This window comes from Condylura cristata, unplaced genomic scaffold, assembly GCF_000260355.1.
Source record: "Condylura cristata isolate star-nosed mole 26May11 unplaced genomic scaffold, ConCri1.0 scaffold00011, whole genome shotgun sequence".
NCBI lineage: Eukaryota > Metazoa > Chordata > Mammalia > Eulipotyphla > Talpidae > Condylura > Condylura cristata.
In genome coordinates this window covers 17429527-17454641 of record NW_004567112.1, presented here as the reverse complement: position 1 = coordinate 17454641, position 25115 = coordinate 17429527, and the positions used below count along the sequence as shown (strand labels likewise).

The 25115-nt window shown below is 53.0% G+C and overlaps 2 protein-coding genes across 4 annotated transcripts in view; one reads left to right on the top strand and one right to left on the bottom strand.

The window, feature by feature from the left end:
* Positions 1 to 8: 8 nt before the first annotated feature.
* On the top strand, positions 9 to 16566 carry DPCD (deleted in primary ciliary dyskinesia homolog (mouse)). The gene is made up of 6 exons (XM_004680516.2): positions 9 to 103; positions 3769 to 3849; positions 9614 to 9738; positions 10038 to 10171; positions 15797 to 15899; positions 16262 to 16566. The coding sequence occupies exons 1-6, from the start codon at positions 40 to 42 to the stop codon at positions 16364 to 16366; spliced, it is 612 nt and encodes a 203-aa protein (XP_004680573.1). The 5' UTR covers positions 9 to 39; the 3' UTR covers positions 16367 to 16566.
* Positions 16567 to 17042: 476 nt separating this feature from the next.
* FBXW4 (F-box and WD repeat domain containing 4) overlaps positions 17043 to 25115 on the bottom strand; it is a 76393-nt gene continuing 68320 nt past the window's right edge. For 2 of the 3 annotated variants that reach the window (XM_004680515.2, XM_012723639.1), the window contains 3 exons: positions 18437 to 18577; positions 17876 to 18017; positions 17043 to 17749 (listed from right to left, as the gene is read on the bottom strand). In XM_004680515.2, the coding sequence (XP_004680572.1) occupies positions 17630 to 17749; positions 17876 to 18017; positions 18437 to 18577 (403 nt within the window). In that variant the 3' untranslated portion in view covers positions 17043 to 17629. The remainder of the gene's footprint in view (positions 17750 to 17875; positions 18018 to 18436; positions 18578 to 25115) is intronic. The other variant, XM_012723640.1, reaches the window with a different exon arrangement.

Here is a 25115-nt window from a genome sequence, read left to right as displayed (position 1 = left end):
CCATGGCAGCGGCCGGGCGCGCGGCTGGGCGGAGGGAAGATGGCGGTGACCGGCTGGCTAGAGAGTCTGCGGGCCGCGGAGAAGACGGCGCTGCTGCAGGATGGTAACTCGAGGGCCCCGCGAGCTCCCTCGCCCTACCCCTACCCCAGGTCAGGCCCTCGGCGTTGGCGCCTCAAAGCTGGGACGGCAGAGGTGGAAGGGTTGTGGCCGCTAGCCCGACCGGGTCCTGCATTTGCAGATGAGGAAACTGAGGCCCAGAGAGATGACGTGACGCGAACACGCGTTTCTGAACATCCTCTACACCACTTGCACCTGAGTTGTTACTAATAATTCCTTTCACCTTCCCTATGTTATTTGCTTCACGCAAAATAAGAGGTTTTTAATTTCCCACCCCACTTTACAGAAAAGGAGACGGAAACCCCAGGATTTAGACCAGCATCAGCTACCCCGGGCAGTCATGTACACCTGGACCCCATAAACCTCAGTCCGGGCTGGTGTCATGAAACGTGGGGACACTGGATCTAGTTCCGACCCCGTCACCGGCGGCTCTCTGGTCCCCCTACTTATTTGGACCTCAACTTTCCTCATCCGCAAGACGGGGTGGGCGGGGCGGTTACCTTTGTTATCTTGAGGTCCTTTCCAGCTATTATGTTTGTAAGCGAATCTCCAAATGTTTCCTGGGTCTTTAGCGGAGAGCAAGAGCTCTGGGTGTGCCAGGAGTCAGTCCTCTTCTCCAAGGATTGACAGGTGTAGGGCCCTGGTATTTCGGGGCCCCTTCTTGGACCCACTTGGTAGCCTGAATAAGTTAGGTATGAATTCTTGTAGCTCTGGAGATACCATGTAGGCACTCAAATATACACTCAGAGTCTAGTCAGGGACGTACGGAAATTAAAACTACAGTAATTTGTTCATTTTGCAACTTTTAGGGAAGCTTTATCCATGTGCCAAACTGTACTAGAGCAGATAAAAGGAAAGACATATATCTCAGGAGTTCACGGAGTGGTCAGGAAAAAGACTGGCAAATAAATGATAGTATATTCATCAGAGTTGGAAATCTGTAAAAATGCTGTAAGAATGAAGATGGAAATGAATATCTCCTTGAAGGAAGATCTGACAGAAAAGGTTAAGTTGATGGGTCTTAAAGATTTAACAGGTGTTTGCTAAGAGGAGAAATGGGGGTGATTAGCCCAGGAAAAATGTCCTCCTGTAAAGGTGAGAAAGGTATACAAGAACATGTCTGATTACCAGGGAAATAACAAGACAGTGTAGTTGAAGCTTTCACCCACTCAAAACAACCCTCCACACTGTCAGATGCGAGAATGCAAGGGTGAATGAAAGTTCTCAACAAACAATAAGGGGAAAATGGTGGGAAATGAAGCAGGATTTCAGATAAATTGGGGTATGTTGAATACATTGCTTTTGCCAAGCTACAGATTTTGGACATTTTCTCACCAGACGGTTTTGTCTGTTTGTTCGGTTTGGTTTTCTTTTAAGTATAATTGACATGCATTATTTTAGTTTTAAGTGTACAACATTTGTATGTATGTTGTAAAGTGATCATCACAGTACGTTTTTGTTACAAAAAAATGCAGTTTACCATTTTAAGCATTCAGCGTTGTGGCATTAAGTACTTTCACGTTGTAATGCAATCATCACCAGCCTTCTCCAGAACCTTTTCATTTTCTTCAGCTGAAGCATTCTACCCATTAAACACCAACTCTGTATTCCTCCCCAACCCTGCTACTTTCTGTCTTTATGATTTTGGTTACTGTAGGAATTTTCTATAAGCCGATCATACAATAGTTATACTTTTGTGACTGGCTTATTTCACTTCATATAATGTCATCAAGACATTTCCCTCCTTTTTAAGGCCAAACAACATTTCATTGTATGTCAGTACCACATTTCATTTATTCATTCATCTGTCAGTTCCTTTTTAGCTATTGTGAATAATGCTGCTATGAAACTGAGTGTTCAAGTATCTGTTTGAGTCCCTGCTTTGGTCACAGACCAATGTTTAAACAAGTGATTTCATTAGTCAGGATTTTAAGTTCTTCCATCAGCTGTATCACAAACCAATGTTACTGTTATCCCCCCCCCCAAACCTTCCCAAATATTAAGTACATTGATATGTCTTGTCAAACATTTCCTGTAGATTTACCCTCCTGGTGTGTGTGTTGGGGGTGGGGGGGAGAGGTGGAAAGACTCTTTTCAGCAAGAATCACTGCTCTTGGTAATAACAACCTAGTATACCTTTAACTTTTCATTTTAATATATAGATACTTGTTATTTATCTTTAAACAAAGTTAAAAGGCAACTGAAACAAAATATTTTCCCCATCTATGACACATGATTAATAAATACAAAGTCTAGTCAAATTAGTAAAACAGGATTAATATACAAATAAAACCGGCTAAGGCCTGCACAGGTGACTCACTGGTACACCCGTGGACAGTCTGGCTTCATTAGCATATTCGAAGCCCGGGGTATTACCCTAGTGTGGTTATGTGAGCATGGACTCTGTCTTAAGGGTGGGCCTGCCATTTCCTAGCTTTATGATCTTGGACAACTGTGTGACCTTTAAGCCTCAGTTTTTCTCACTTATAATGGGGGCATCTAGGGTTATTGTAAGAGTTAAATGCAATAAAATACATTAAATACTGATTAGTAATGCTAAGTTACTGATAGTAATTGTTTGTACTACCTGTCTTTTCTACTAGATAGAAGGGGTTTGTTGTTCCTCCTCCTCCTACTTTCTTTCAGTCAGTAATGATCAGTTCCTAACACAGGCCAGGAACTATGCTTGGGGTTAGGGAAATCATAAGCAGGAAGAATAAACCCCTCTTATCTAGTAGAAAAGACAGGTAGTACAAATAGAGAAAAATTAAAAACCACGGTAAATGCCATGAAGAAAACCCCTGGACACTGACATTGTGTGTCGAGAAATAGCACAGAGATGTGCAGAAGATGGCAGGGCGACTCGGGAAGCAGAGTCAGAAAACCCAGTCAGTGTCCTGAGCACAGAGGCTTGGCTTTAGGAAGTAGGAAGGAAAAGATCAGTATGGGGCCTCCTTCATGACACAAGGAGTTAAGCGCAGCACTATGAAGCTGTCTGCAGCTACTGCAGCACCAGTTCGATCCCTGGCCAGGGTGACCCACATGGCGCAGCTGACCTCTCCTGTCTAGCCCACGTGACGCGCTTCAGCAGTGTGCTTCGTCAGTCTGCCTGTTCTGCTCCCCACACTCTCTCTGGTGAATCCTCTCACCCCACTGCACCTGTGGCCTACACACCAGCTCTTGTATGCATAAATAAATTAATTTTTTAAAAGATCAATATTATACTATTCCTGGGGAGACAGAGGCCTTAGAAAGTAGCACACTGCGCTAAATGCTGCCCTGTGGGTATGACTAGAGCTGTGAGGAGGCCCAAGCAGGGAGGTGACGCACTCCGCCAAGATGGCAGGGTGTGATAGTTGAGGAGGACTGCCCAGTGGAAGTGACATTTGAGCTAGGTTTTGAAGGAGGAAAAGATGGGAAGGAGCCGAAGGGCTGTCTTTGTGGAGCAAACACAGTTCAGAGCAAGTTTCAGAGGGGAGTCCCCAGATATGCCCTAAAGTAGTAGTGGGCAGTGGTTGGCAGGGTCTTGTGGAAGACGGTGGGAGGGATTCTCTGCGCCCGAGGCTTTTGGTGTTGCCCTTCTAGAACTCCGTGATCTGCAAAGTGGAAGACGAGAGGAGGTTTTGAGGAGGCCCTCTGCTTTGTGTGCAGGGAGAAGGAAGGTCCACTATTTGTTCCCAGATGGGAAGGAGATGGCCGAAGAATACGATGAGAAGACAAGTGAACTACTTGGTAAGTGATGGGTGACCTAGGCACAGGTGAATGTGCCCAGCCAAGGCTTGAGGGAGGACCCAGCACCACATGCTGAAACTAGGGGAAACTGTTGCCCTCAAATGATCCAGTCTGAGCTCAGGGTTGACATTAGAAGTGGAACGGAAGTCCACTTGACCCACACCCCGCCACCCCCACTATGGGGGAGATGGGGCTATCGAGGACCCCTCAGAAACTACCTTCCGAGAGAAGGTGGAACTGGAATGAGCCCTGCAGGCCGCGCGTGGGCAAGCCCGGCTGTCCCTTCCGTTTGCTTTGTCTTTTGCTTTCCAAAGCCTCACCATGGTCAAGCTGTGGCAGAGGCAGCACTATTAAATATGACCCTCACCTTGGAGAATGGATGCCTCCAGGAGAGAAGGGGGAGAAGTGGCGATCCTGCAGCTTTGTCATTTTCATTCCTGCAGCGCTTTTCCTCTAAAACAGGCTCATGAGTAGGGGCTACGGCTCAAGTTTCTGGGGATTATTTGATTTGCCCGCTCTCTGTTTCCAGGTATGCACAGCGGCATTAACCGGCTTCCCAGAGCTGGGTGGCTGGTTCTGTGACCCAAGGCCTGCGGCTGTCAGCAGTGGGAGTCGGTCTTTTATTAAGTTCCAGCTGAAATGCTAAGACCAGTGATGGAGTCGGGCTGGGTTATTTTCTTGTCATTATTCTTGACTTTAATTTCTTCCTGGGCCTGATCGACAGGTAGTATTGGTAAGGGAATTTCTTTTTCCCCTTTTCTGACAGCTCATAAATGTCTAGAACCGACAACATGGATTACACTGGTTTGCATTCTCTTAGTCTCTAGTCTTAAAACGTGTGTCCTGCGCATGTTCAGTTACAGAGCGAGGTGTTGATCCCTCCTTATTATGAGCTGCTTGGACTCCAGTCCCAATTGGCTTAGTCCGGTGCTATTAAAAATCTTGATGTGTTTAGCATATGATACTGACTTGGTGGAAACCAACACAGTAGTAATATCCTCACAATGCATGGTAATTTATAGAGTTCCCAGGGGGTGACAGCCTTGGAATGCCTAACAGGGCAGACTTATAAAAGCAGGGTCACGTGAGCTAACCACCATCACCAGGCCCCAGGCTCCCGCAGCTCCTCTCCTCAGCTCTAGTGTCACCTCCCTCCCGCGCAAATAAAACAGCCCTAGCAGCCGTGGCTGTGAAAACAAACAAACAAATGAAACCCGGGCCTCTTAAGTTGTGCTTGGACATGAAACTGAAATGAAAAACAAGTCCAGTTTCCTCCCTTTGTAGTGCTCCACCGTCAGTGGTGACTTTCCCTCTTGCAGGTGCCTACAGATAGTGGCCTCCACGCTCTTTTTTTAAGAGCAGAAATGAGGGTTCGTAGGAGAATACTGTGGCTAAAGCCTACCGAGTACTGGTCTCGGGACCATGACTTTCCTTGGGCAGCATGTAAGAGCTTTGCAAGAATCATCTCATTTAATTACCCTTGTTGTACCCTAGGACTTGGTACAAAAGCCCCAAGAGGCTACGCACCTTGCTCAGAATCTCATAGCTGCTTCGTTTTTCTGGCGGGACGTTGGCTGTCTTGCGATGGAGAGCCCATATAGTCTGCGAGAGCATGCCGTGGGGGGTGGGGAAATTGAGTCCTGCTTCCTTTTCTCACTAAATTTGCTCTGCCCAGAATGAGCTAAGCAGGGGCTGGCGGAGTAGGACCGAGCTGGCAGACGGAACACCCACTCAAACCCCTGGGCCCGGAGCAGCAGCTGCTTTTCTCGCCCATCTCCACCACCCCACCCCCACCAGCTGCCTTGCAGAATACTGTGCATTACTGATTTTTCAAATATAAATAATGCCTGGACCTGAGTTGACTTCTGCTTGTGCCTTCTACGAAATAAAATCTAGGCAGGGTTACTATGGCAGTGAGTGGAAATAATTTCCAACTCTCCAGCTAATTATACAAGTTTGAGAATGAGCCAAACTGGCTTTCTTCTGGAAAAACTCAAAGTAACTCAGAGCCACATCGCCAGTGGCGAATGTGCGCAGGGCAGAGCTCTTGCAGCCGTGTTAGTAAGCGAAGCGGTGTCATATTTTTTGCGTACCCTCTCAGTGCTGTTCGTTCCCACCCCCACAACGATGCTGTCTGTATTCATGGAGGAAGAAACTGAAGGGCCCCCTAACAATGATCGGAACATCAAACCAGCCCCAGAAGAACTCAGCGTGTCCGGGGCAGAGGCTGCAGGGAAGGCCGGCCCTTGCGATTACATTCGGATTAGCGGCTTAATCTGCTTTGGTATTTGACCGCCAGCCTAACCACCCCGGGCTGCATTTGGAGGATATTGAGCACTTTCATCCCCAAGCACTTCACCAGCTTTATAAATGACCCACTCGATTCCCCTCAGCCTCCTCAGGGATGGGACGTGGCAGCTGTTTAATAGCCACACAGCAATGCTGCAGTGTTTTAGGGCAGAAAAGAAGGATCCTGCATCCAGTTTAAACTGCAGGGAGTATTTAGGAGAGGGGAATGTAATTATCCACATTGGAAGTGGGCCAGGACTGGGAGCTTTGGGGAAAGAGGCCTTGAGGACCTCCACTTTGCAGCCCACCTGAAGGATGGGGCCCCCTCTCAGCGGTCTGGAACATCAGCCTGCTGACTTAGGAAAAGCCCCCAGGCACAGCCACCTTCATAGACCCACCAGGCCCGTACCGGGTCACTGAGTCTGCGTCCCAAGGCCTGGCTTTGGCTCAGCCTTGAAGATGCGAGGCAGCCATGAGGGAGCTGCCTCGCATACGCCACTTTGGCCTGACATACAATCACATCAGAGTGACAGCAGGTGGAGATGGTCCTCTCTTGCCGCAGGAGCTGTCCTTGAGTTCAGAACAAAGGACAAGACAGACATGACAGTGTCTCTGCACATGGGCACTCACACCCATGTATGTGGGAAAACAGCAAGGCTTTCACCAAAACCTTACTTTGGGTCTTACAGGGAAGTGAGGAGGGAGACCTCCGCCTCCACCTTGACAAGGAATTTAATTTCCCAAGGTGTCTTAAAAATAAAAGGCGATGAGAAAGCCAAGGAGCCAAGTTCCTGTGGCCGGAGTGACTGTTCAGGTCAGCAGTGAGGACACCAGTGGCAGACCTTGCTCCTTAATATGCTCCTCGGGAAGCTTTCTCTACAAAACCCAAATCCCTCCGGAGAAAAGAGCTGACAGAAGCCCTGAGGTCAGTGTCTCCTCTCCTGGCCACACTGGTGTTGGCTTGAGGACACCCTTCCTCGACCCGCATTACAGCAGCGCCCTGCCCTACCTAGTGAGGTGTCCTCATAATGCCATTTTTAAAAATATATATATATTTATTTATGAATACAGAACCAGGGTACAGGCCAGAGGTGCAGGGGCAGTGAGAGGATTCACCAGAGACAGAGTGGGGAGCAGAACAGGCAGACTGACAAAGTACACTGCCAAGGGGAGCAGTGGGTGGGTCGGGAGAGGTCTGCCGTGCCATGTGGTCACCTCTGGGGCAGGCTGGAATCGAACTCATGCAGAAATGGCTTTAGCTTCTCAGTGCTTTAACCCGCTGCGCCACCAGGGAGGGCCCATAATGCCATTTTTAGATCAGCAAAGCTCTTCTTTAAATAGGGGATAAAATATAAAAAAGAGAACTACTTACAAAAGAATAGAAAACTTCATAAATGTTTATTGAATATAATTTAACCTTTTATTAACGACTCAAATTCTGAACTTGAATTTCAGAGACCTGAATTTTATTTTTGTAAATATTTATGTACATAAGAATTGGATTGTAGGCCAGAGGTAATGGTGGAGAAAGGAGTGAGAGGATTCATTGGAGACAAGAGTGGGGATCAGAACTGGCAGCTGTACTGAACCCCCTGCTGAGTGTGCCTGGGGGTCAGCCCCTAGTCCAGGTGACCCCCTGCAGTGGCTGCGGATGGCTTCATAGACTTTAACCCCTGCGCCACCAGGGAGGCCTGAGACCTGAATTTTAGCGTAGCTTTTGCAAGTTAGTTTCTCTGAACATCAGAAATCCTTCATACTTTGTCCTCTGGAGAACAGTGCAAGGGTGAAGGAGAGCAGGCAGAGAAGTACTATTTCTCGCTTTAAAAGGACAGGCCCAGGGGCAGATGATTTTCTAAAGGATCCACCTCAGAATCTGGGGTCACTTACCTGGCAGCCCTGTCAGGCTTGTCTGCCCTTCGACCCACGACTCAACGTGCTTCCTGGCTGAGCTGCTGCGCCCACCCCCCGCCCCACCATGAGCTGTGCCCTTGTGCTGTTATCAGTATGCCTGGGAAAAATTAATTTCCTGTGCATTTTACACACACTCTTTATGCACAGTCTGAGTGAGAATCTGGGAGCCATCTTTCCTACAGCAGAGAATGAGGTGCTGGGGCTTGTCGCAATGAGCTGCAGCTTGGAGGCATTTGTCAGTTCTGCCTTTGTGGCTCTGACAGAGGCCCCCAGAAGGCCAGCTTCCAGGTGAGCTAGGTATTACATGAGTAGACTTGGACATACTCCCAGTCACAGTCCATTCACTTAAGAGAGAAGAAGTATTTGAGGGGGAAAGTTGCCTATAAAGCATATCTCCAAGTTTTACTCTTCCTTATTAATTTTCATTATAAACTTGGAAATGTGCTTCTAGGGAGAATTTTGGCCCTAAGACATAATAAAACCATACTGCAGAATGCAGCAGACCTTTAAAAAGCACATATTCAAGGGAAAATTCTAATCTTACGGCACTCTTCTGTGTTTAGCTTGTGTGCAGAGGGAGTCTGGGCCTGATTCCTCAGTCTCACGGAAGCCTGTGGGAGGCAGGCTGCAGCTGCCTGCCCGGGCAGGACCGAGGCCCTTGTGTGACTCCTTACAGCAGCAGCAGGAAGGCTGCCCCTGGCTTCCCAGGCTGGTGACCCCAAAGCAGAGGGAAGGGGAAGGACCCCGGGAGGGGAGGGTCCCTATGGTGGGGGGGCAGGAGAGAGAACCTCTGCAGTGATGACCTGTACCAGGACAGCAGTTGATGCCTCAGGGCTGAGGGGGCCCTGAAAATCCTTGTGAGGGCTTTAGGTAATATCCTGAGCTAGTTTTTTTTTAGTGATTTTCATAATGTATGTGCCTTACTTGCAAAAAAAAAGTCTTATACAGGTATTTGAATTGTAAAGCAAGGTAAAATGGAGATATTTGCATTATAAAAAGATGGTCCCATTTGGGAAAAAAATCATATAAGCTTTTCTATAAATATTTCATTTAAAATGTATGTGCCTAAGTTTGTTTAGATACAGTTTGGGGCTGTTGTTTTAAGCGAGGTATAGAGGTATACCTGAGGTGAATATGTAGACTTGATGAATCATGAGACAAAGCTACCTGTCAGCATTCACTGTCTTAATTCATTTTTCCTTTGTACGTTTTTAGAAGGAAAAAGTGATGTCAGCTCTCACTTTCGGGACCCAGATTTTCTCCCTTACACGTAACTGCCCTTTTACTAGCCGCCGCCTCCCCTTGCTCACAGCCAGCCCTTTCAGCCCTGTTGCCCGGCACTGGCGTGGGCGTTACAGGTAGCCCAACAGTCCACGCTGCAGGGCTTTGAGGTTGTGTGGTCCCTGCACAGATGGATCCAGCCCATGTAAAGGCCTTTGCTACTGTTTGCTCCTGTTTGCTCCCACTTTTATCCTGTTCTTACAGGATGTGACGTTGACAATTCATCAGAAAAGAGCAGAGCGCCTTTCTTCCCCATAACCCCATTGTATCCTTCTCTCCCCAGTGAGAAAGTGGCGGTTGAAAAGTGCCCTAGGAGCCTTGGGCCAGTGGCAGGTCGAGGTGGGAGAGCCAGCGCCCCCTGGAGCAGGGAGCCTGGGGTCTGAGCTCATCAAGGAAAGCAACGCCAATGTGAGTGTCCGGAGGCAGCGGGTGGGAGTGGATTGACCTCGAGGGCCATGACCCTTTTTCCTGCTTAACACTAGTGTGCCCACCTGCAGAGATACGTGTTTGGATGAGACCCAGGGGATTTGGCCATCCCGGGGCGAGGGTGCCAGACCCGGAGTGCCCCAGCCATAGCACCATTGGAGGGGTGCTGCAGGGAAGAGCTGAGGACTTTCCACTTTGCCCTGGGTCAAGCTTTGCAGAATGGGTGTCCTGCCACCCTACCTTCCCCTCCCTCCAAGAACACAGTTGGATTTGTCTTGTAGCCCATCTTCATGCGGAAGGACACCAAGATGAGTTTCCAGTGGCGGATTCGAAATCTTCCCTACCCTAAGGAGGTCTATAGTGTCTGTGTGGACCAGATGGAGCGCTGTGTTGTTGTCAGAACAATGAACAAAAAGTAAGTAGCATGGTAGGCTCTGCCTGCCTGTGCGGGCAAGGTGGGGAACAGGGTTGGACCCAGGGTTCAGGCTCCGTCTGCTTCCTACCCCAGGGGCAGAGAGGCCTCCTCCAGCCGTAAGCAGGAGGAAAGCAGGACTAAAACTCGAGGACACAGGTAACAGAGGGCTACCTCTCAGGACCGGCATGAATGACGGAATTGTTTCCATGGGGCTGGGAAGTTTGAACAATGAGTGTCTGGTCTGGTGCCTGGCATATACCAGGACTTGCTTAATTTTTGCTAGATGAATGGAGAGATGAGTGAGGGGATCTCCTGGCTATGATCTTCTGTGGTTCTGTTGTAAGGCTTTGTGACCTTGGAGTACCAGCTTGAGCCATTCTGTGGCAAACTGGACCTGGTGTGAGCCTGGTCAGAGTAAGCAGGGAGACAGGGCCTGGGAACTGCCTCTCTGAGGTGGCAATTACAGGACTTAAAACAGCCCCTGGAGCAGCAAACCTGATCCCGGCCCGCTCCCCCCCCCCAAAAGGGACAGTGGGCAGCTGCTTTGGCTTCCTGTGAGTCTTTTGCATTGTTTGAAAAGGGAAGCTCAACTTTCCTTTGCTCCTCTCCTTGTGGGGTGCTAGGGGACAGGCAAAATGTGACGTGAACTGAAGGTGACCAAGGTGGAGATTTGATCCAGACAGGGATGTTTCTGAGCAGGCCAACTGGGAAATGCCTTGATCCCATTTGGATTTCTGGAGCACTGGCTGATCCCAGGTGACGAGAAGAGCTGCGTAATAATACATCGCTCTCGACCTGGGACCAGCTCATGGTGCTCAGGCCGCTGCGTTACTGGCCCACGGGTGTGGAGCCACCCAGTGTGCCTCACGGAGCAGTCGGCACAGCCCCACGGGCTCGCTCATCCACTGCTTTCCACCCGCTCATTGGACCCAACTCTTTGTCCATCTTCTCAAATATTGGGGCATCGATTTCCCCTTCCACTTCCCTCAGGCCCGTGAGGCCCACAGGGAACCAGTGTGGCTCCCAGGACCGACCCCCCATTGCAGCCCTGAGTCCCACCTTCCTCTTGTGACCCCCACATCCTATCACTTTGACAGGGTTAAGGGGACAGGGAAGAGTAGAGATGAATGAATTAATTTTAGGATTATTGCTGTACATGCAGCCAGCAGCCCCTGCAGTGGGCCTTGTCTATAAATATAAAGTCATAATAATAAGGGTTTGCGTTTATAAAGCACTTTGAAGCCCTCCGATAAAAGGCAGTTTATTCCCGTTATTGTTCTCATCATTAACAGGAGTCAGTGCCTAAAGTGGAATTTAGCAATTTCAGACAACAGAGAAATTGCCTTTAGGAAAACAAACTCCATGCTTCAGCAAGCATTCCCTGGCGTAGGCCGTAGGTCCAAACTGGGAACAAAAGTGCTTCTGATAGCACTTGAATCTGCAGCCCAGCAGTTTGTTGAGCTGGCTGCTGCCTCCCTTTCGTCCCCCAGAGGTCACTGTCGAATACAGACATCAGGCAGAAATGTGATTACCCAGGAGAGGAGAACTGCTCGCTAGCTCACCAAAACTCATCTGAGGGCCGACCGCTGGGGCTCCCTGCCCGGCCCGCATCCAGCCATAGGTGGCGCTCTTGGCCAGGAGCTCTGGCTGGAGGCCCTCTCCAGCACCCACCCAACACACCGGAGACATTTTTGAACTCTGGGTGAGGCAAAGTGGGATGGGAGGAATGCTCTGGGAAGAGGATCCCCACAGAGGGGAGAGGAGCGTGTCAGGCCGACTCTGGAGCCCACGCAGCACCCACTGGTCCAGTGCGGCTCAGCCCAGCTCTCCTGGGTCCCTCCCAGGAGCCGGTCTGAGGGGCTGCTAAGTCCTTACCTAGCTCTCTCCTGAGCTCAGCGGATGCCACTTTCTGCCTGGAGTAGCAATGTGTTTTTTTTTTTTTTCTCTCAAAGATTTATTTATTTATGCATACAGAACTGGGGTACAAGCCAGAGGTGAGGGGCAATGAGAAGATTCGCCAGAGACAGAGGGAGGAGCAGAACAGGCAGATCAACAAAGCACATTGCTGAGGGGAACAGCGGGTGGGTGAGGAGAGGTCTGCTGTGCCATGTCGGTTCCTTCGGGGCCGGGGACAGAACTCACGCTGAAGTGGCTTTAGCTTCTCAGTGCTGTGTTAACCTGCTGCGCCACCAGGGAGGGCCCAGCAATGTCTTCTATACCTCCCTGCCTCTGGCTGAACTGGGATACTTTTAAAATCCATTTTCTGATTATCCTTCTGTCAAAGGTAGCTAGGTCCACATTTACATGTTAACGATAACACTTACGTGGGTGTACCTATCAGGTCAGCATGGCTGACCGATGTGCTGAAGGGACAGTGATACTTTCCAGGCCCAGGGACCTGCAATTTCCACCACATCACGACATCTCCCTCTGATTTGGCTTGTCCCTTCACCTGGAAGTTGTGTGCAGTTCTAGTATGTGGCACATGGCTGCGAATAAGCGAGTGTTCCTTTCTCCCTCCCTGGAAGAAGAGTTGAGTTGGCCACTTTTCTTGAGGGAATTGTTGCTACTGTGTACTGTCCTCAGGTACTAGAGAAGGACGAATCAGAGGAAGAAAGTACTTTTCGAAGACCTTAGTTGGGGTCATTCCTGATTCCTTCCTGATAGTGTGTGTGTGCAGCAAGGAAGTTCCTCCCCTCAGCCTAGAAGCCGGCAGCGGGCAGTGGGATGTGCCAGGGAGCTGGGGTGAGAGATCTCAGCTTAAATCTGGCTTCTGCCACATTACTGTCTTTGGTGTTTGGGGGCAAGGTTTCTTCCTCCAGAAGAATACTTCTGTCTGCCTCACAAATGAGAGGATTTGCTGAAAATGTACCACACTCTATGAGCAGTGCCTGAACAATTCTTTGGAAATTGGAACTTGGAAGGAGACGCAGTTGATTTGACACTGGTGACACTAACATTGGAAGGTTACTAGGCACCACCAGAAAAAGGGACTCTGTGGCCACTGAGTTTAGGAAACTTAGAATTCACTTCTGAGCCTTTCGTCTGTGGATGTGCGTCGTGACGCAGATGCAGGGGTGACCAGCTTACCTCACCTTTCGTGTTTAAGGAAGAAGGAAGATTTGCCTAGTGATTTTCTGAGTGTGAGATTGGCAAGAGGCTTCTGTAGAGCACTCTGGAGGAGCCTGTGGACAGGCACGCAGGGCACCCCTGAGGTGTTCAGGGTGTCCCCTTGTGACCACTACTTCTACCCTTCTGCCAGAGTCCTTTCTTACCCCATGGCAAGAACGGGGTGGGGGTAACTGGGCATTGGGGAGGAGAGTGAGTGATGGGGTGCAGAAGGTCACTTCCAGAATAGTCAAAGGAGCTTTCCTTTGGTGCAGATTGAAGAGAGGTACAGGGGTGGGCAGGGCCACAGGAGTCTACCCCTCTGTATCGGCCCTATTCTTGGAAGATGCAGGTGCAGAGATGGAAGTTCTTGGGAGAGTTGGGGGATTATCACTTAAAATTGCAGCTCCTCCACTTACCTGTTTCGCAACTTGTGCCTCGGTTACCTCTTCTATAGAGAAAAAGGAGTAACCAACCAGAGAGCATTGTTTTGAGGTCTCAATGTGTCTGGAACGGTGCCTGGCCCAGAATAAGCTTTACGGTGCCTGGCCCAGAATAAGCTTTACTGCCCCTTTGCTTGGGTGGCTGAGACTGAAAGCAGTGTGGAGGGAGAGGGGCTCTGGCTGGGCAGAAAGCCTGGCGAGCGCCTGCGCTCAGGCTGTGCTTTCCGAGGCAGCACTGGCAGCCTCCCCACAGCTAGGAACCGCTGAGAATCGTTTAACCTGAACCAGGAGATGAAAGCCACTAGAAGAGACTCAAAACAGCTGAGCTTCTACGCCCACTCTGTCCCATCCTGCCTGGCTGGTGGAAGGTGGTGGGACCAGGACAGGGAATGGGGGTGTCCAGCCATGAGCCTCAAATTCCCTTTGATCTTGTCATTGCTGTTAAGACTAAGCCCTGGAGTCTCTTCCAGGGCCACTACCCCAATTTGGAGAAGCTGTCTTAATTGTGCCCCTCTGAGGGCGTACAGGTGTCTGCCACCTCCGGGCCGCCCCCCACAGGAGCCAGGTGGACAGAAAGGGTGGCCTGAGCTGCACGGCAAACGGGCCCCACTGAGGCTTCGGCCAGGTCTGACTACATGTGCTGGGGCTGCTTCTCTCCCAGTTCTGCTTCTTGTATATATTTGCAGGGAAGATGTTAACACTTCCTAACAAGCCTTTGTGTTGTCTAATCTCTGCTATTTAACCTTTGACTTCCTCCTATTATCGGTGTCTGCCACCTTTACTGGCCAGACTGGGGCCCCAGGAAGCGCCCTCAGCCCTGCAGCCTAGCAGGGGATGCGGGCATTCCACCCCTCTGCAGATGGATCGCCTTTCCCTGGGGCGGAGCTTTGGAAAATAAAGCAAACTTGTGGTGCCATTAGGTAGGGTACCCCACCCCCACTCCTTTTGAACTGTCACCTTTAAGTAAACATTCCCCCCCCCAGTCCCTTGGTGGGAGGGGGGAGCCTGGAGGAGAGTGCCTGGGAACCCCCACTAAACTGCGATCTGGGCAGGGAGTGGGGGGCAGAAGTGCCACCTCCCTGTCAGTTCTGAGTCCCAGGGCATCAGGCTTTTGGGTGCCCGGGGTTAGCTTCCTACTTCCTTTGAAGTAGGAAGAACACCCACTCCTCCAGGTCCCTCACTTGAGTGTGTGGCAGCTACTTGCAGGATTTCCTGCCCCAGCCAGCTCATGAGTGAGCTCTTGGGCACAGGATGGCACCCCCATTTCCCGCAAGAAAAGGTCCTGTGGACCGAATGTGAGGTGAGGCGGCCATTCTCTGGGTTCACTATAGTAGGCACCAGGCCAGGAGTAAGGAACTTTATTTAATCCTGACTCCACTGACAACTGGTGTGACCCCAGGCAAGACATTTCACCTCTTTGGTAATGGGGGTGAAATTTCCTTGCAAAACAAAGTTCAGTTATACACATCATATGCTGTGCACTCTATCTGGGGTTTCTGTTGTTGATTTTGTTGGGTTTGTTTTACTAAAGGGACTGTTAATCTCTGCACCAGCATGCAGGTGACAGGGCCAAGTGTGTGGGGCACGGAGGGGTGGGGTCTCGGGCCGGAGAGGTGGCCCAGCTTCTGCAGTGACGCGCGCTCTGTCCTCTGGGGTCCCTCCGGAGGCCATCCTCTCCTGCCCGCGGTAGCTCAGGCCTTTGGTGAGGTCCCCTGCAGGAGGCATGTAGCTCCCTTCCTTCGGGAGCCAGCCCGAGATGACCATTGTTGACACGCAGGTTCCATTTTGTGGGGTACAGTGGAGGCCTGGTTTGCCTGTATATCCTAGGAGGCTTCGGTGTGTGTTGATAGGGGTGCCGGGTTGGCCCCGCTCGTCTACTGCTGGACTGGCACAGGCCTTCTATCCTGTTCTTCATTCCAAGGCCACCGAGCCCTAAAGTACTGAGAGCTCCACTGGACTTGCCCTTCTCCTCTGCGGCGGTGTGGAAGGCACCGGGTGGCAGCAGAGAGGCCTGCGGCCCGACTGTTGGGGCCACCTGACTGGGTGTTCCTATGGCCTCGTGATGTCTCCACAGGTACCTTAAGAAGTTCTCCATTCCGGACCTAGACAGACACCAGCTACCTCTGGATGCTTCCCTGCTGAGCTTTGCTCATGCCAACTGCACCCTGATCATCTCCGTAAGATTCGCCCAGATGTCTCAGCCGTTGCATCAGGGAGGGGTTCCTTTTCCTTCCCATAGGCATGCGGCGCCACCTTCCCCAGGGAGCTTGCTAAAGAACAAGCACTTCCACTTCAGTGTGGGGACAGCAGGGTGGGGCTGGGAGGAGAGTCTGACTTTACAAATCATAGTTGGGAGAGGATGGAGGGGCCTGAGGGAGAATGAGGTCACAGCACCAGGTTCTGGTCTAGCCTGTTCCTATGAGCTTGAGCAAATCCCTCAGCCCATGAGGCCTCAATTTCCTCATCTCTGAATAAAGGGTTCGAAGGGGTGTGTGTGGTGGATGTGACTGAATTATGTCCTTTTTTGGCTCATCCACAGTACCAAAAGCCAAAGGAAGTCCTGTTAGCGGAATCAGAACTGCAGAAGGAGCTAAAGAAGGTAAAGACGGCCCACAGCAGTGATGGGGACTGCAAAACCCAGTAACAAGCACCCCTACCTTGAAGGATGTGCACCCCAGCTTGGAGGACGGTGAGGCTCTTCGTGTGCCCATGAGACCTCAGGGCCTAGGCCTTTCCATGCAGGGGCAGCCTCTTCTCTCCCAGGAGCTATCAGGCTCCCTGAGAACTGGGCCTCGGGGCCTCCTGGTCACATCTCCTGAGTAAAGTCATTGAGTCGCTGTGGGAGGACTGCCCTCTTGTCCACTTTTGTACGCTTCTGTCCCGAGATGGGGGCTGTGATGTTCCTTTCTCCATCCTGAGGACCTCAAACTGAAGCCTTCTGCGTGAACACGGCTTCAGTAGCGGCCAAAGCTAGGCTGGAAGGGACTCGGCTACACTAGTTTGCAGAAGCGGCCCAGAGGAACTCCCTAAGATAGGTGTAGGTGAGCGATACATTTTTAAAATACGTAAGTCTTGGAAACAGCCCAGGCTACTGAGACACTGATGAAGAGACCATGAGTGCGGCAGGGGTGTGCGTGGTGTACATTGTTGGACGTGGAAGGCACCACAGCGGCGGCTGCTCCATAGAGCTCTCCTTGAGGAGAAGCCTTTCTTCTCTGGAGCACTGGGCCCTATTCCCAGCATGCACATCCCCAGTTTGAATCTGCTGGTCCCTCGACCTGGGGTCTTCCAGGACTCCACAGCCAGTGAGAAACCAGATCTGTGAACAATCAAGCTTTATTTTCTACAAAAGTGAACACTGTAGCATGTCTTGGGAGCTAACCTGAGCGTGGGCTGGCTCAGACTGCCGGGTTCTCTTTGTCCTCTCTTGTTTTCAAAGCAAGACGAGGCTACCGTGCCCCAGGAATGTGTTCCCAGCCCAAGCATTTGGTCAAGGGTGGGGTCTGACTGAGGAGGTAGGGGCCAGCGCCAGCAGGCAGGTTGGCAGCCTTGGCACTCCTTCCAGGCAAGGGGCAGAAAGAGAGCAGCTGGGTGGCTGAGCACCTCGCCTCGCTAAGCTGTTGTGGCTCAAGGGTCTGCAGGGCAGGGTGCAGGCTTGATCCTGTTCGAGCCGACAGGGCCGAAAGCCTAGCCAGGTTGGCTACCTGTCTCAGAGTGGCACATATTTTTCCTCCATCTGGTTCCCAAGAGGGACCGAGCCCCTGGTGACTCCAAATTCCTAGTCCGTGAGTTGCCTGTAGCTGGAGTCACAGGTCTACAAGCTCAGGCACCGTGGGGCAGGGGAGGAGGTATCACTGTACCTCCCATCAGGACAGTCCCTGAGTAGCTGGCTTCCCTGGTCCACAGGTCACGGGTTCTGAAAGTCCAGGACGTGGAGGTTGTAAGACAGCGCAGCGTAGAGATGCTTGGTGGTAAAGCGCAGGCTGTACACAGGGCTGCTGAGGGGCGTCGCCGTCAGTGGGAAGGCCTGCAAGGCGGGGCACCGGGATGGGGAGCGCTTTCCAGTGGAGGCTGGAGGAAAATGAACCCTAGATGCCCAGGGCATCTGCCCCTCCCTCCAGACACCACCCCCAGGGCTGAGATGGGCACTCACGTGCAGGCAGGCCCTCTGGCGCCGGTCCCACAGCCGCACGACTCCGTAGTAGGAGGACCCCGTGGCCAGCAGGTGGTTCCCATCTGTCTGCAAGCAGTAGAGGGTGCTGTCGTGGGGCTCCTCCCACTCCATGACACACTTCCTGTCCAGGAAGAGGAGAAGCTGGAGGGTGGTTCAGGGGAGCCCTCTGCACCTCTACCCCAGCTTTCCTCAGGAGCCATTTTTGACTGGGGGAGAAGGAAGCTGAGTTCCCCAAATTCTTCAAAATCCTCTCCTCTGTAAAGGTCTCACTGGCCAAGCCCCAGACTCCAAGGCAGCATCTGTGCTTCCCGTGCGGTGATGCCCAGAAGGCCCCTGCGGAGCTGCACCTCACCGGTCCTGGGGCCAGAGAAAGGCCTGCCCGTTCCAGGGCCCGGTGTCCATGGTTTCCCAGGCCCTGGGCTCCTGGGCTCTGGGACCAGGAATCCCCAGGGTGGGGAGTCTCAGCTTGGCTGACCCCAATGGGGGACTTTGTGCCCACCCTGCGGGCATGGCACTGCTGGCCTCCCACTGCGTACTCACCGGACACTGGCACGGAGGTCCCAGTAGCGAATGTAGGTGTCGTAGCCACAGGACAGGAGCGTCGATGGGGACTCATACATGACATCCAGCACGCCAGCCCCTGGAGGGAAGTCACTGCCCAGGTGTGTCACCAGCTGCCCACTGCAGAGAGGAGGTAAGGGGAGGTCGGCCTACCTGGGCCCACACCCATTCTTTTCACCTACAAATGGGCAGCTGCAGCTCTCCACCCCAGGAGTTGGACCCCCTCGGCAAGGGGCCTGGGAGGACAGCCCCCAGCTCTTCCTGCCCCTGCTGAAGGCCTCACTCAGCGGCCAGCACTCCCTCCAGCACACCTGCGTGCTGCCGCCGCCAGCCACGGTGAATGGGCCCCGCTGAAGAGGTCGCCCCCCCACACTCGGTTACTTTATACTCCTTGATCCTGCAGGTCGTGCAGTTCTGAGCTGCCCGAGTGCAATGCCTTAATTCCCGCCTGTAATCTGGGGCTCAAACCTCATTGGGGATAAAGACCACACAAAGGGAGAAGGGGAGTCCCAGGAGATGTTAAAACAAGTAAACACCTTTGTGTCTGGGGAGAGAAATCGCTGAGAAAGCAGCTTAGCGTGCTGGTCCCTGGAGTTCCTGGGCCGCTGGCCCCCAGCCCGGGGTAGCACGCCTCTGTGATCACAGCCCCCAGCCTGCTGGGCTCCAGCTTGCTCCCCCACTTCACCCCTCCCGGTGGCCGAGAGCAGATTACCGAGAAGAACAATTTCTTTGTGACTGTGTAGTTCCCTCCGTGACCGCGGCAGTGGGCAGACCCTTCGCCCCGATGCCGGACCCCTAGCAACCACGTAGGGGGGCCTCCTGGCCCTAGCAACTACCCCTCAACATCAAGTACACTCGCTAATCCCTGTGGCTTGGGGACGGGTAGAAGCAGAGTTTCTGCAGCATGATTGGGGGAATGAAGAAACAGACGGCCCCTTCCAGGCCCAACCCCATAGCTTCACCCAGGGGTGCTAGGCTCTCCTCATGGCATGACGAGAATGTGGCCACCGGCACGTCACAGAGACACCCCGGTAAGAGGGTGTGGCGGACTTGGTCTTACCAGCCCAGCTATGGCACAGGGCCAGAGGCACCTCGCCTCCAGCCCTGCCCCTTACTCCGCAGTAAAGCCGAGTCCCTGCAGGCATAGCGGCGGCTCCCTCTGCCTTCCCCACCGGAGCCCTGGGCAGCACAGTGACCCAGCGGGGAGCACAGCTACTAGGCACCCCTGCCACAGCCTGTCCCAGGGAAGCCCCTTCCTGTCTGGCAGATGAGCCCATGCTGGGGTGCGGGCTTGCCGGCAGAAAGGCTCCCAGGCCCGCCCACATCTCTTAGGGCCACTGATCTCGGCTCCCAGGAAGCTCGGTCTTCCCAGATGGGCTGGTCACTCCCACAGGTGCACACACACTTGTATGCATTCCAGGTAGGGGCTGTTTTGCTCCACAGTTCCCCCCTCTCCTTCCAGATTTGGGGGCCCTGCCCCTCCATTAGTGAGGCCTGCAGGAATGACTGAGGAGCTCTCCCCTTTAATCTGCTGCAGTAATTTCATGTTTGTCTGTTTGAAACAGAAGATGAAAGGCAGTGGGGCCGGGGAGGTGAAGCACAGCATGGCTCTACCTGCCCATAGCTGGCCCAGGTTTGAGGAGGAGAGCTGGGCACCCCTGGGCTGGCCAGGCAGTGTAAGGGCCACACCCAGATGACACTGCATGCTGGGCCTCTGCCTCAGTGTCCGAGCCAGTACTGCGAAGAGTCGTGGCACAGTGTCTGTGATAAGAGACACGAAACCCCACCATCTGGGAAAGACCCAAAGACCAAGTGAACACCAGCCCTGGGGGCCAGGACTAGGCCCGCTGGCCTAGTGGCAGTTCTGGGTTCTCTGAAAAGGCCACACACACTTTAAATGGGCCAATAAAGAGATACGATTTCTTTTGCCGGTGGGCCTGGAACCCTCGAGGCGCTGTTGTGTGTGCCCAAGAGGTTAAGTTCAGAGCATAAACTGACACACCCGCTCTGGGAAATGGCCCCGCTCTTCCAACTCAGCGCTTCCAACCCAGCCGAGGTGCTACAGGGGCCCCGCTGTGGCTTTGATTTGGGAAAACAAACAGAAATAGCACCACAGGCCCCTCATGGCCCCCACCCCAGGGCCAATTTAACTAGAAAACTCTTGCTCTAGTGGAGGGAGAGAGATCAGCCAACAATAGCCCCAAACTTTGGGGCTGGGGGGTGGAGAAAGAGGGACAAAACAAACTGCCTCCTCAGCCCCCCTCTGGGTCTTCTTTTCTTACTGTGAGGGCATTCTTGTAAAAACGATTAGATTGCAATTTGTATAATGTGGTAACCCCCAAATTCAGATATTTCACCCCTTTTCACTGAAAAGAATGTTGAGAATGTATCCTGGTGCTCACTGTGGGGGGCAGGAGCGGGTACAGAGCCCTGGCTGTTACATGGCTTGTGTGGGAACAGGGCTCGGCTCAGGCCGAGACAGGAGCAAGGGCCAGGCTCACTATACGGCCAGACAAAAAGTCCATCCCCTTCCAAGCCCGCACACAAAGCCTGGACTCTGGGAGCTGCTGGGGGCCTCCACACCCCAGCCTCCCCCAGTCTCACTCCAGCCATTCTTTATCAACCCAGGGAAAGATAAAGACAGATGGGGCTGCCCTCGTGAGCCTGATGAGTGAGATCCAAGCCAGGGAGCGTGGCCTGAGCCGCCCTCTTCCCAAGGCCGTCTCCCCCGGAGGAAAAGCCAGCAGATGCACACCCTAGGTGAGATTAGTCAGATGTCCCTGGCTTAGCCGCCCCCCCACCCCCCCAACCCCAACATCAGGAGAGGAGAGGGAGGACGAAGAGGAGTTCCTGGCAGGGAAGAGTGAATCTTAAATGATACCCATCACCATCTTTGTGGGGACAGTTAATTGGACATAGGTCCCTGGACTGAAGGCCCAGGTGTTCTATGTGGGCGAGGTCCTGAGTGACAGGTCAGAGTTGAGCTCAGAGGGGCAGTCCCTGGCAAAACCCCATCGTGCCTCTCCCCCAGCGTAGACCCCTACAGAGCCAGTCCGGGATCCTGCTTCACGCCCCTCCTAAGTGCCCTGATCTCATCCTGCCCCTGCACCCACCACAAGCCACAGCCTGGAGTCCTGTGCTGACAACGCCCTTGGCCTCCACGTCTCAGTCACTTTCAACATACTGACTTCCAACGATCCTCCCAGGAGAGCACCTATAGGTGCTCATTCTTTGCATCTGGATGTGAGGACACCCCATTTAGCATGTGCTACCCCAAAACGCAAGGGTAGTTTTGGGGAGAAGAGCAGATGGATGGCTGACAAACAGGACAGATGGCCTGAAGGCATAAGCAGGGCCAACATGGCTGCTGAGAGGAGGCTTTGTCTCACTTCTTTCCCCTGCTCCTTCCCACTTCCTTTCTTTGATCATCAGCCACTTACTGAGCACCTTCTGCATACAAGGCATTATGTCAATAGAAAGTGCAGGGAAATGTGAGAGACATTCTCCTTGTCCTCAAGGAGGTTTCCCTCCAGGGAGAGAGAGATGTCTGTCAAGTAGTCAACTGGGGGTGGGGGGGCTTTATAAGAGGGCAGGTGAGAGGAGGTTTCTACTTGCGGGCACTGAGCGTCAGCACAGAGCTGTCACAGGCAATGACAGGCGTGGGGGGGAGGTGTTGGCTCAGGGAAAGGGCCAGCTAGCTCCGGCCAGGGCGCAGAATTAGGGCACCTGGCTGGCACCTGGCCCAGCTGGAGGCTTGGGTCCTTGAGGGCAGGGACTGGCTGGCGCACCGCTACGCTGGCGTGAACGCCATGGCTGCAGGGCCCGCGGGTTTTGGACCGTGGTCGCTCTGCAGTCCCAGCTATAGTCTGTCTCTGGTGGGGTGGGTGAGAATGGAGGAGGCCAGGCCTGCCCCAGCCCCGCAGGTCAGAGCCCAGGGTCCTGGTCAGGCACACGGCCCTTCATGTGCACGTGTGCGCGGGCACAGCACCCGCACCCGCCTGCACACACGTGTTCAGACACAATGGCTCAAAGGCCAGGCAGCCAGGCAGCCCACTTTGTACTGCTAACAAGAGGGCCATAATTACAGGAAGGGGCAGCCGGGCAGATAAAAGGATACAAAATTTCAACATCTGTTGCCATAAAGGGATAAGGAGAAGTGAAACGCAAAGTATCAGTTTGGTGTCAGCAGGCAGAGAGCCAATTTCAAAGAGTTCAGGGGGACAGAGGGGACAAGAAAGAAAAGGGGGGAGAAAGAAAGAAATTACAGGGTTCTTTAAAAAGGTAAAGAAAAAAGAAAATGAAAAAAGCTGTCAGTAATACTTTCAAAGGAGAAGGCAGGTGCTTTAAAGAGGGGGCAATTCCCGTAATCACCCTAACAGAGGGCCAGGCCCCGCGGTCCCAGGACAAAGCCACACCTGGGCGGGCAGGATGGGCACCAGCGGTGCCCTCGGAGCAGCGCGACCTGCGCTTAGGCCACTGGCTCCTCCTGCAGGCGGCAGGGGCGCTGTCCCACGCCCCGTGCCACCGGATGCTCCGAAGGGACCCTGAGCCCGAGAGATGGCTGCCCCACGGGGGTCTGTCCAGGCCACAGGACGATCGACAAGGTCCACGTGAGTGCTTGGGCAGTGTTCGGTGGAGAAGGACACCAGCTCCAGCCAGAAGAGAGATGAAAGCAAGTTTTATAAGGGGACGACAAGAGGTTTCTGGTTGTGAGTACTGAGCTGCTTTAGCACAGAACTGTCACAGGCAGTGATGAGAGGGCGGGGGAAGGGGGCGAGGTGTTGGCCCAGGGAAAGAACCAGCTGCAAGCAAGGAGCAGAGCTGGGGCACCTGGCTGGGGGGGTCATGGAGGGCTTCGAGGGGGAGGTGCTACTTCTGTTGGCCAGTCAGTAGGGTTTCAGTAGGCAGAGGGAGGTCTTCCAGGCATGAGACAGCTGGAGCAAGGACTCAGAGGGAAAAATATAGGTACCTGTCACAATGGGTGAGAAGCCCTGCCTTCTTTAAGAGAGACTTGGGGCTTTGAGACAGAAATGGAGGCATAACGGGAAGGGATGTGTGCTGAGCCAGGCGTATTGTCACACATAGCACAGTGTCAAGCCCAAGACTCTACCCCCTTCAATGCCCTTGGAATGACATGGTCACCCACGCCCCATCAGAGAGCCCAGATCGCAGGCTGCAGCTGGACCCACTGTGATAACCACTGGGTCTGGGATCACAGGCCTCCTCCGTCCTGGTGCCTACCTGCCCACGACCACCAGGGCATCTGTTGTGCCTGCTCTCAAGGCACCAGTGCCACTTAGCAGAAAAGTATAACCAGTGACAACAGCAAGTTCAGGGAGAGGAGTATGTGATGTCAGGCCAGTCAGGTCTCCCCGGCCTTTCTAAAGCCAGGAGACACGCCCCACATCAACCTGGCAACTTCCCTGGGGCCTAGCCAAGAGTTCCCATCAAAAGCAAACAGGGAGCACAAGATGGGGCTGTGATTCATCCAGAGCTCAGGCCCAGGAATGGGGTTATTCTGGCATAGTTCCCTGGCCTGACATGTCAGTGGTTGCCTTCTGGCACTGTCAAGATGGATGTTCTTGGGGCCTTGTGATAAGACCTAGTGACCACCTTCCCCGGGGAGGAGGGACACTCTGGCATCTCCAGGTGGGGTGAAGAACTCCCTTGCCTGGTTTAGACAAGTTAGAATTTCCCTTTCATTGAGCCCAGCACATGGTCTTCAGCAAAAGGACAGAGAGGCAGAAAGGGAAGGAGAAAACAGTCAAGTTCCCAGCCCACCAGACAATGGCTGCGAGCTGGCCTCTGACCCGTGTGCTTCCTCTCTACCCCATAAGGAGGATGGAGTCTTCAAGGATCTTGACGGAACGAAGGGCTGAGGGAGCCATGGTGACTCTGAAAGGGGTCCCAGGCACTCAGAGAAGGGGCAAAGCTCCTGGCAGACAAGATGGATGAGGGGTCCCCAGTGCCCAGCAGGATGCCTACACCTGAGAGGCATCTCCCCCAGCGCCCGAGGGCAGCCCCTGGAGGGGCGATGTCAGAGCAAAACTGCCCTCCGGTACTCCGCCCACCAAGTCACAGCACACACATAAAAGAGAAAATCCTGCACGCCTCAAGTTTCAGCAGTGACAGGTTAAAAGCAAAGAATCCATCCAGTATCGCACACAGCCCCGCCACCAAGTCCTGCCGGCGATGCGGCTCCACCTTCCAGATTGGCCTGTCAGTCAGGCTTTGGCATTATTGAAAGATCAAACTCTGTCCTGCCTGTTCATTACCTTAATCCTATTTTCTACATGGCTTTATTATCTGCTTGGGCTTCTCTGAGAGAGACAGCCACAGACATTCGTCCTGTCCGTCCGTTTCCTCCCACCAAAAGCAGATGCCTCCACTTGGGAATCTCCCTCCACCTCTGCACGGCACAGGCTCCATGTGCTGCTGAAGCCAGGAGACATGTTTAAGGACGTCTGGCTCGGCTCAGCAGTGAGGCGGGAAGTCAGGGCTAGGGCAAGGCAGTGCCAGCGTGGCCCCGGACAGCCCTGCCATCAATTGGCCAGTGGGCTCAGTGGCTGCCGCTGGTCTGGCTCCAGTGAGAACTGAGGCCACAGCTGTCGTGTCCATTCTCATCTGGGTTCCTACTAGGTAGAGACCATGTGTTTGG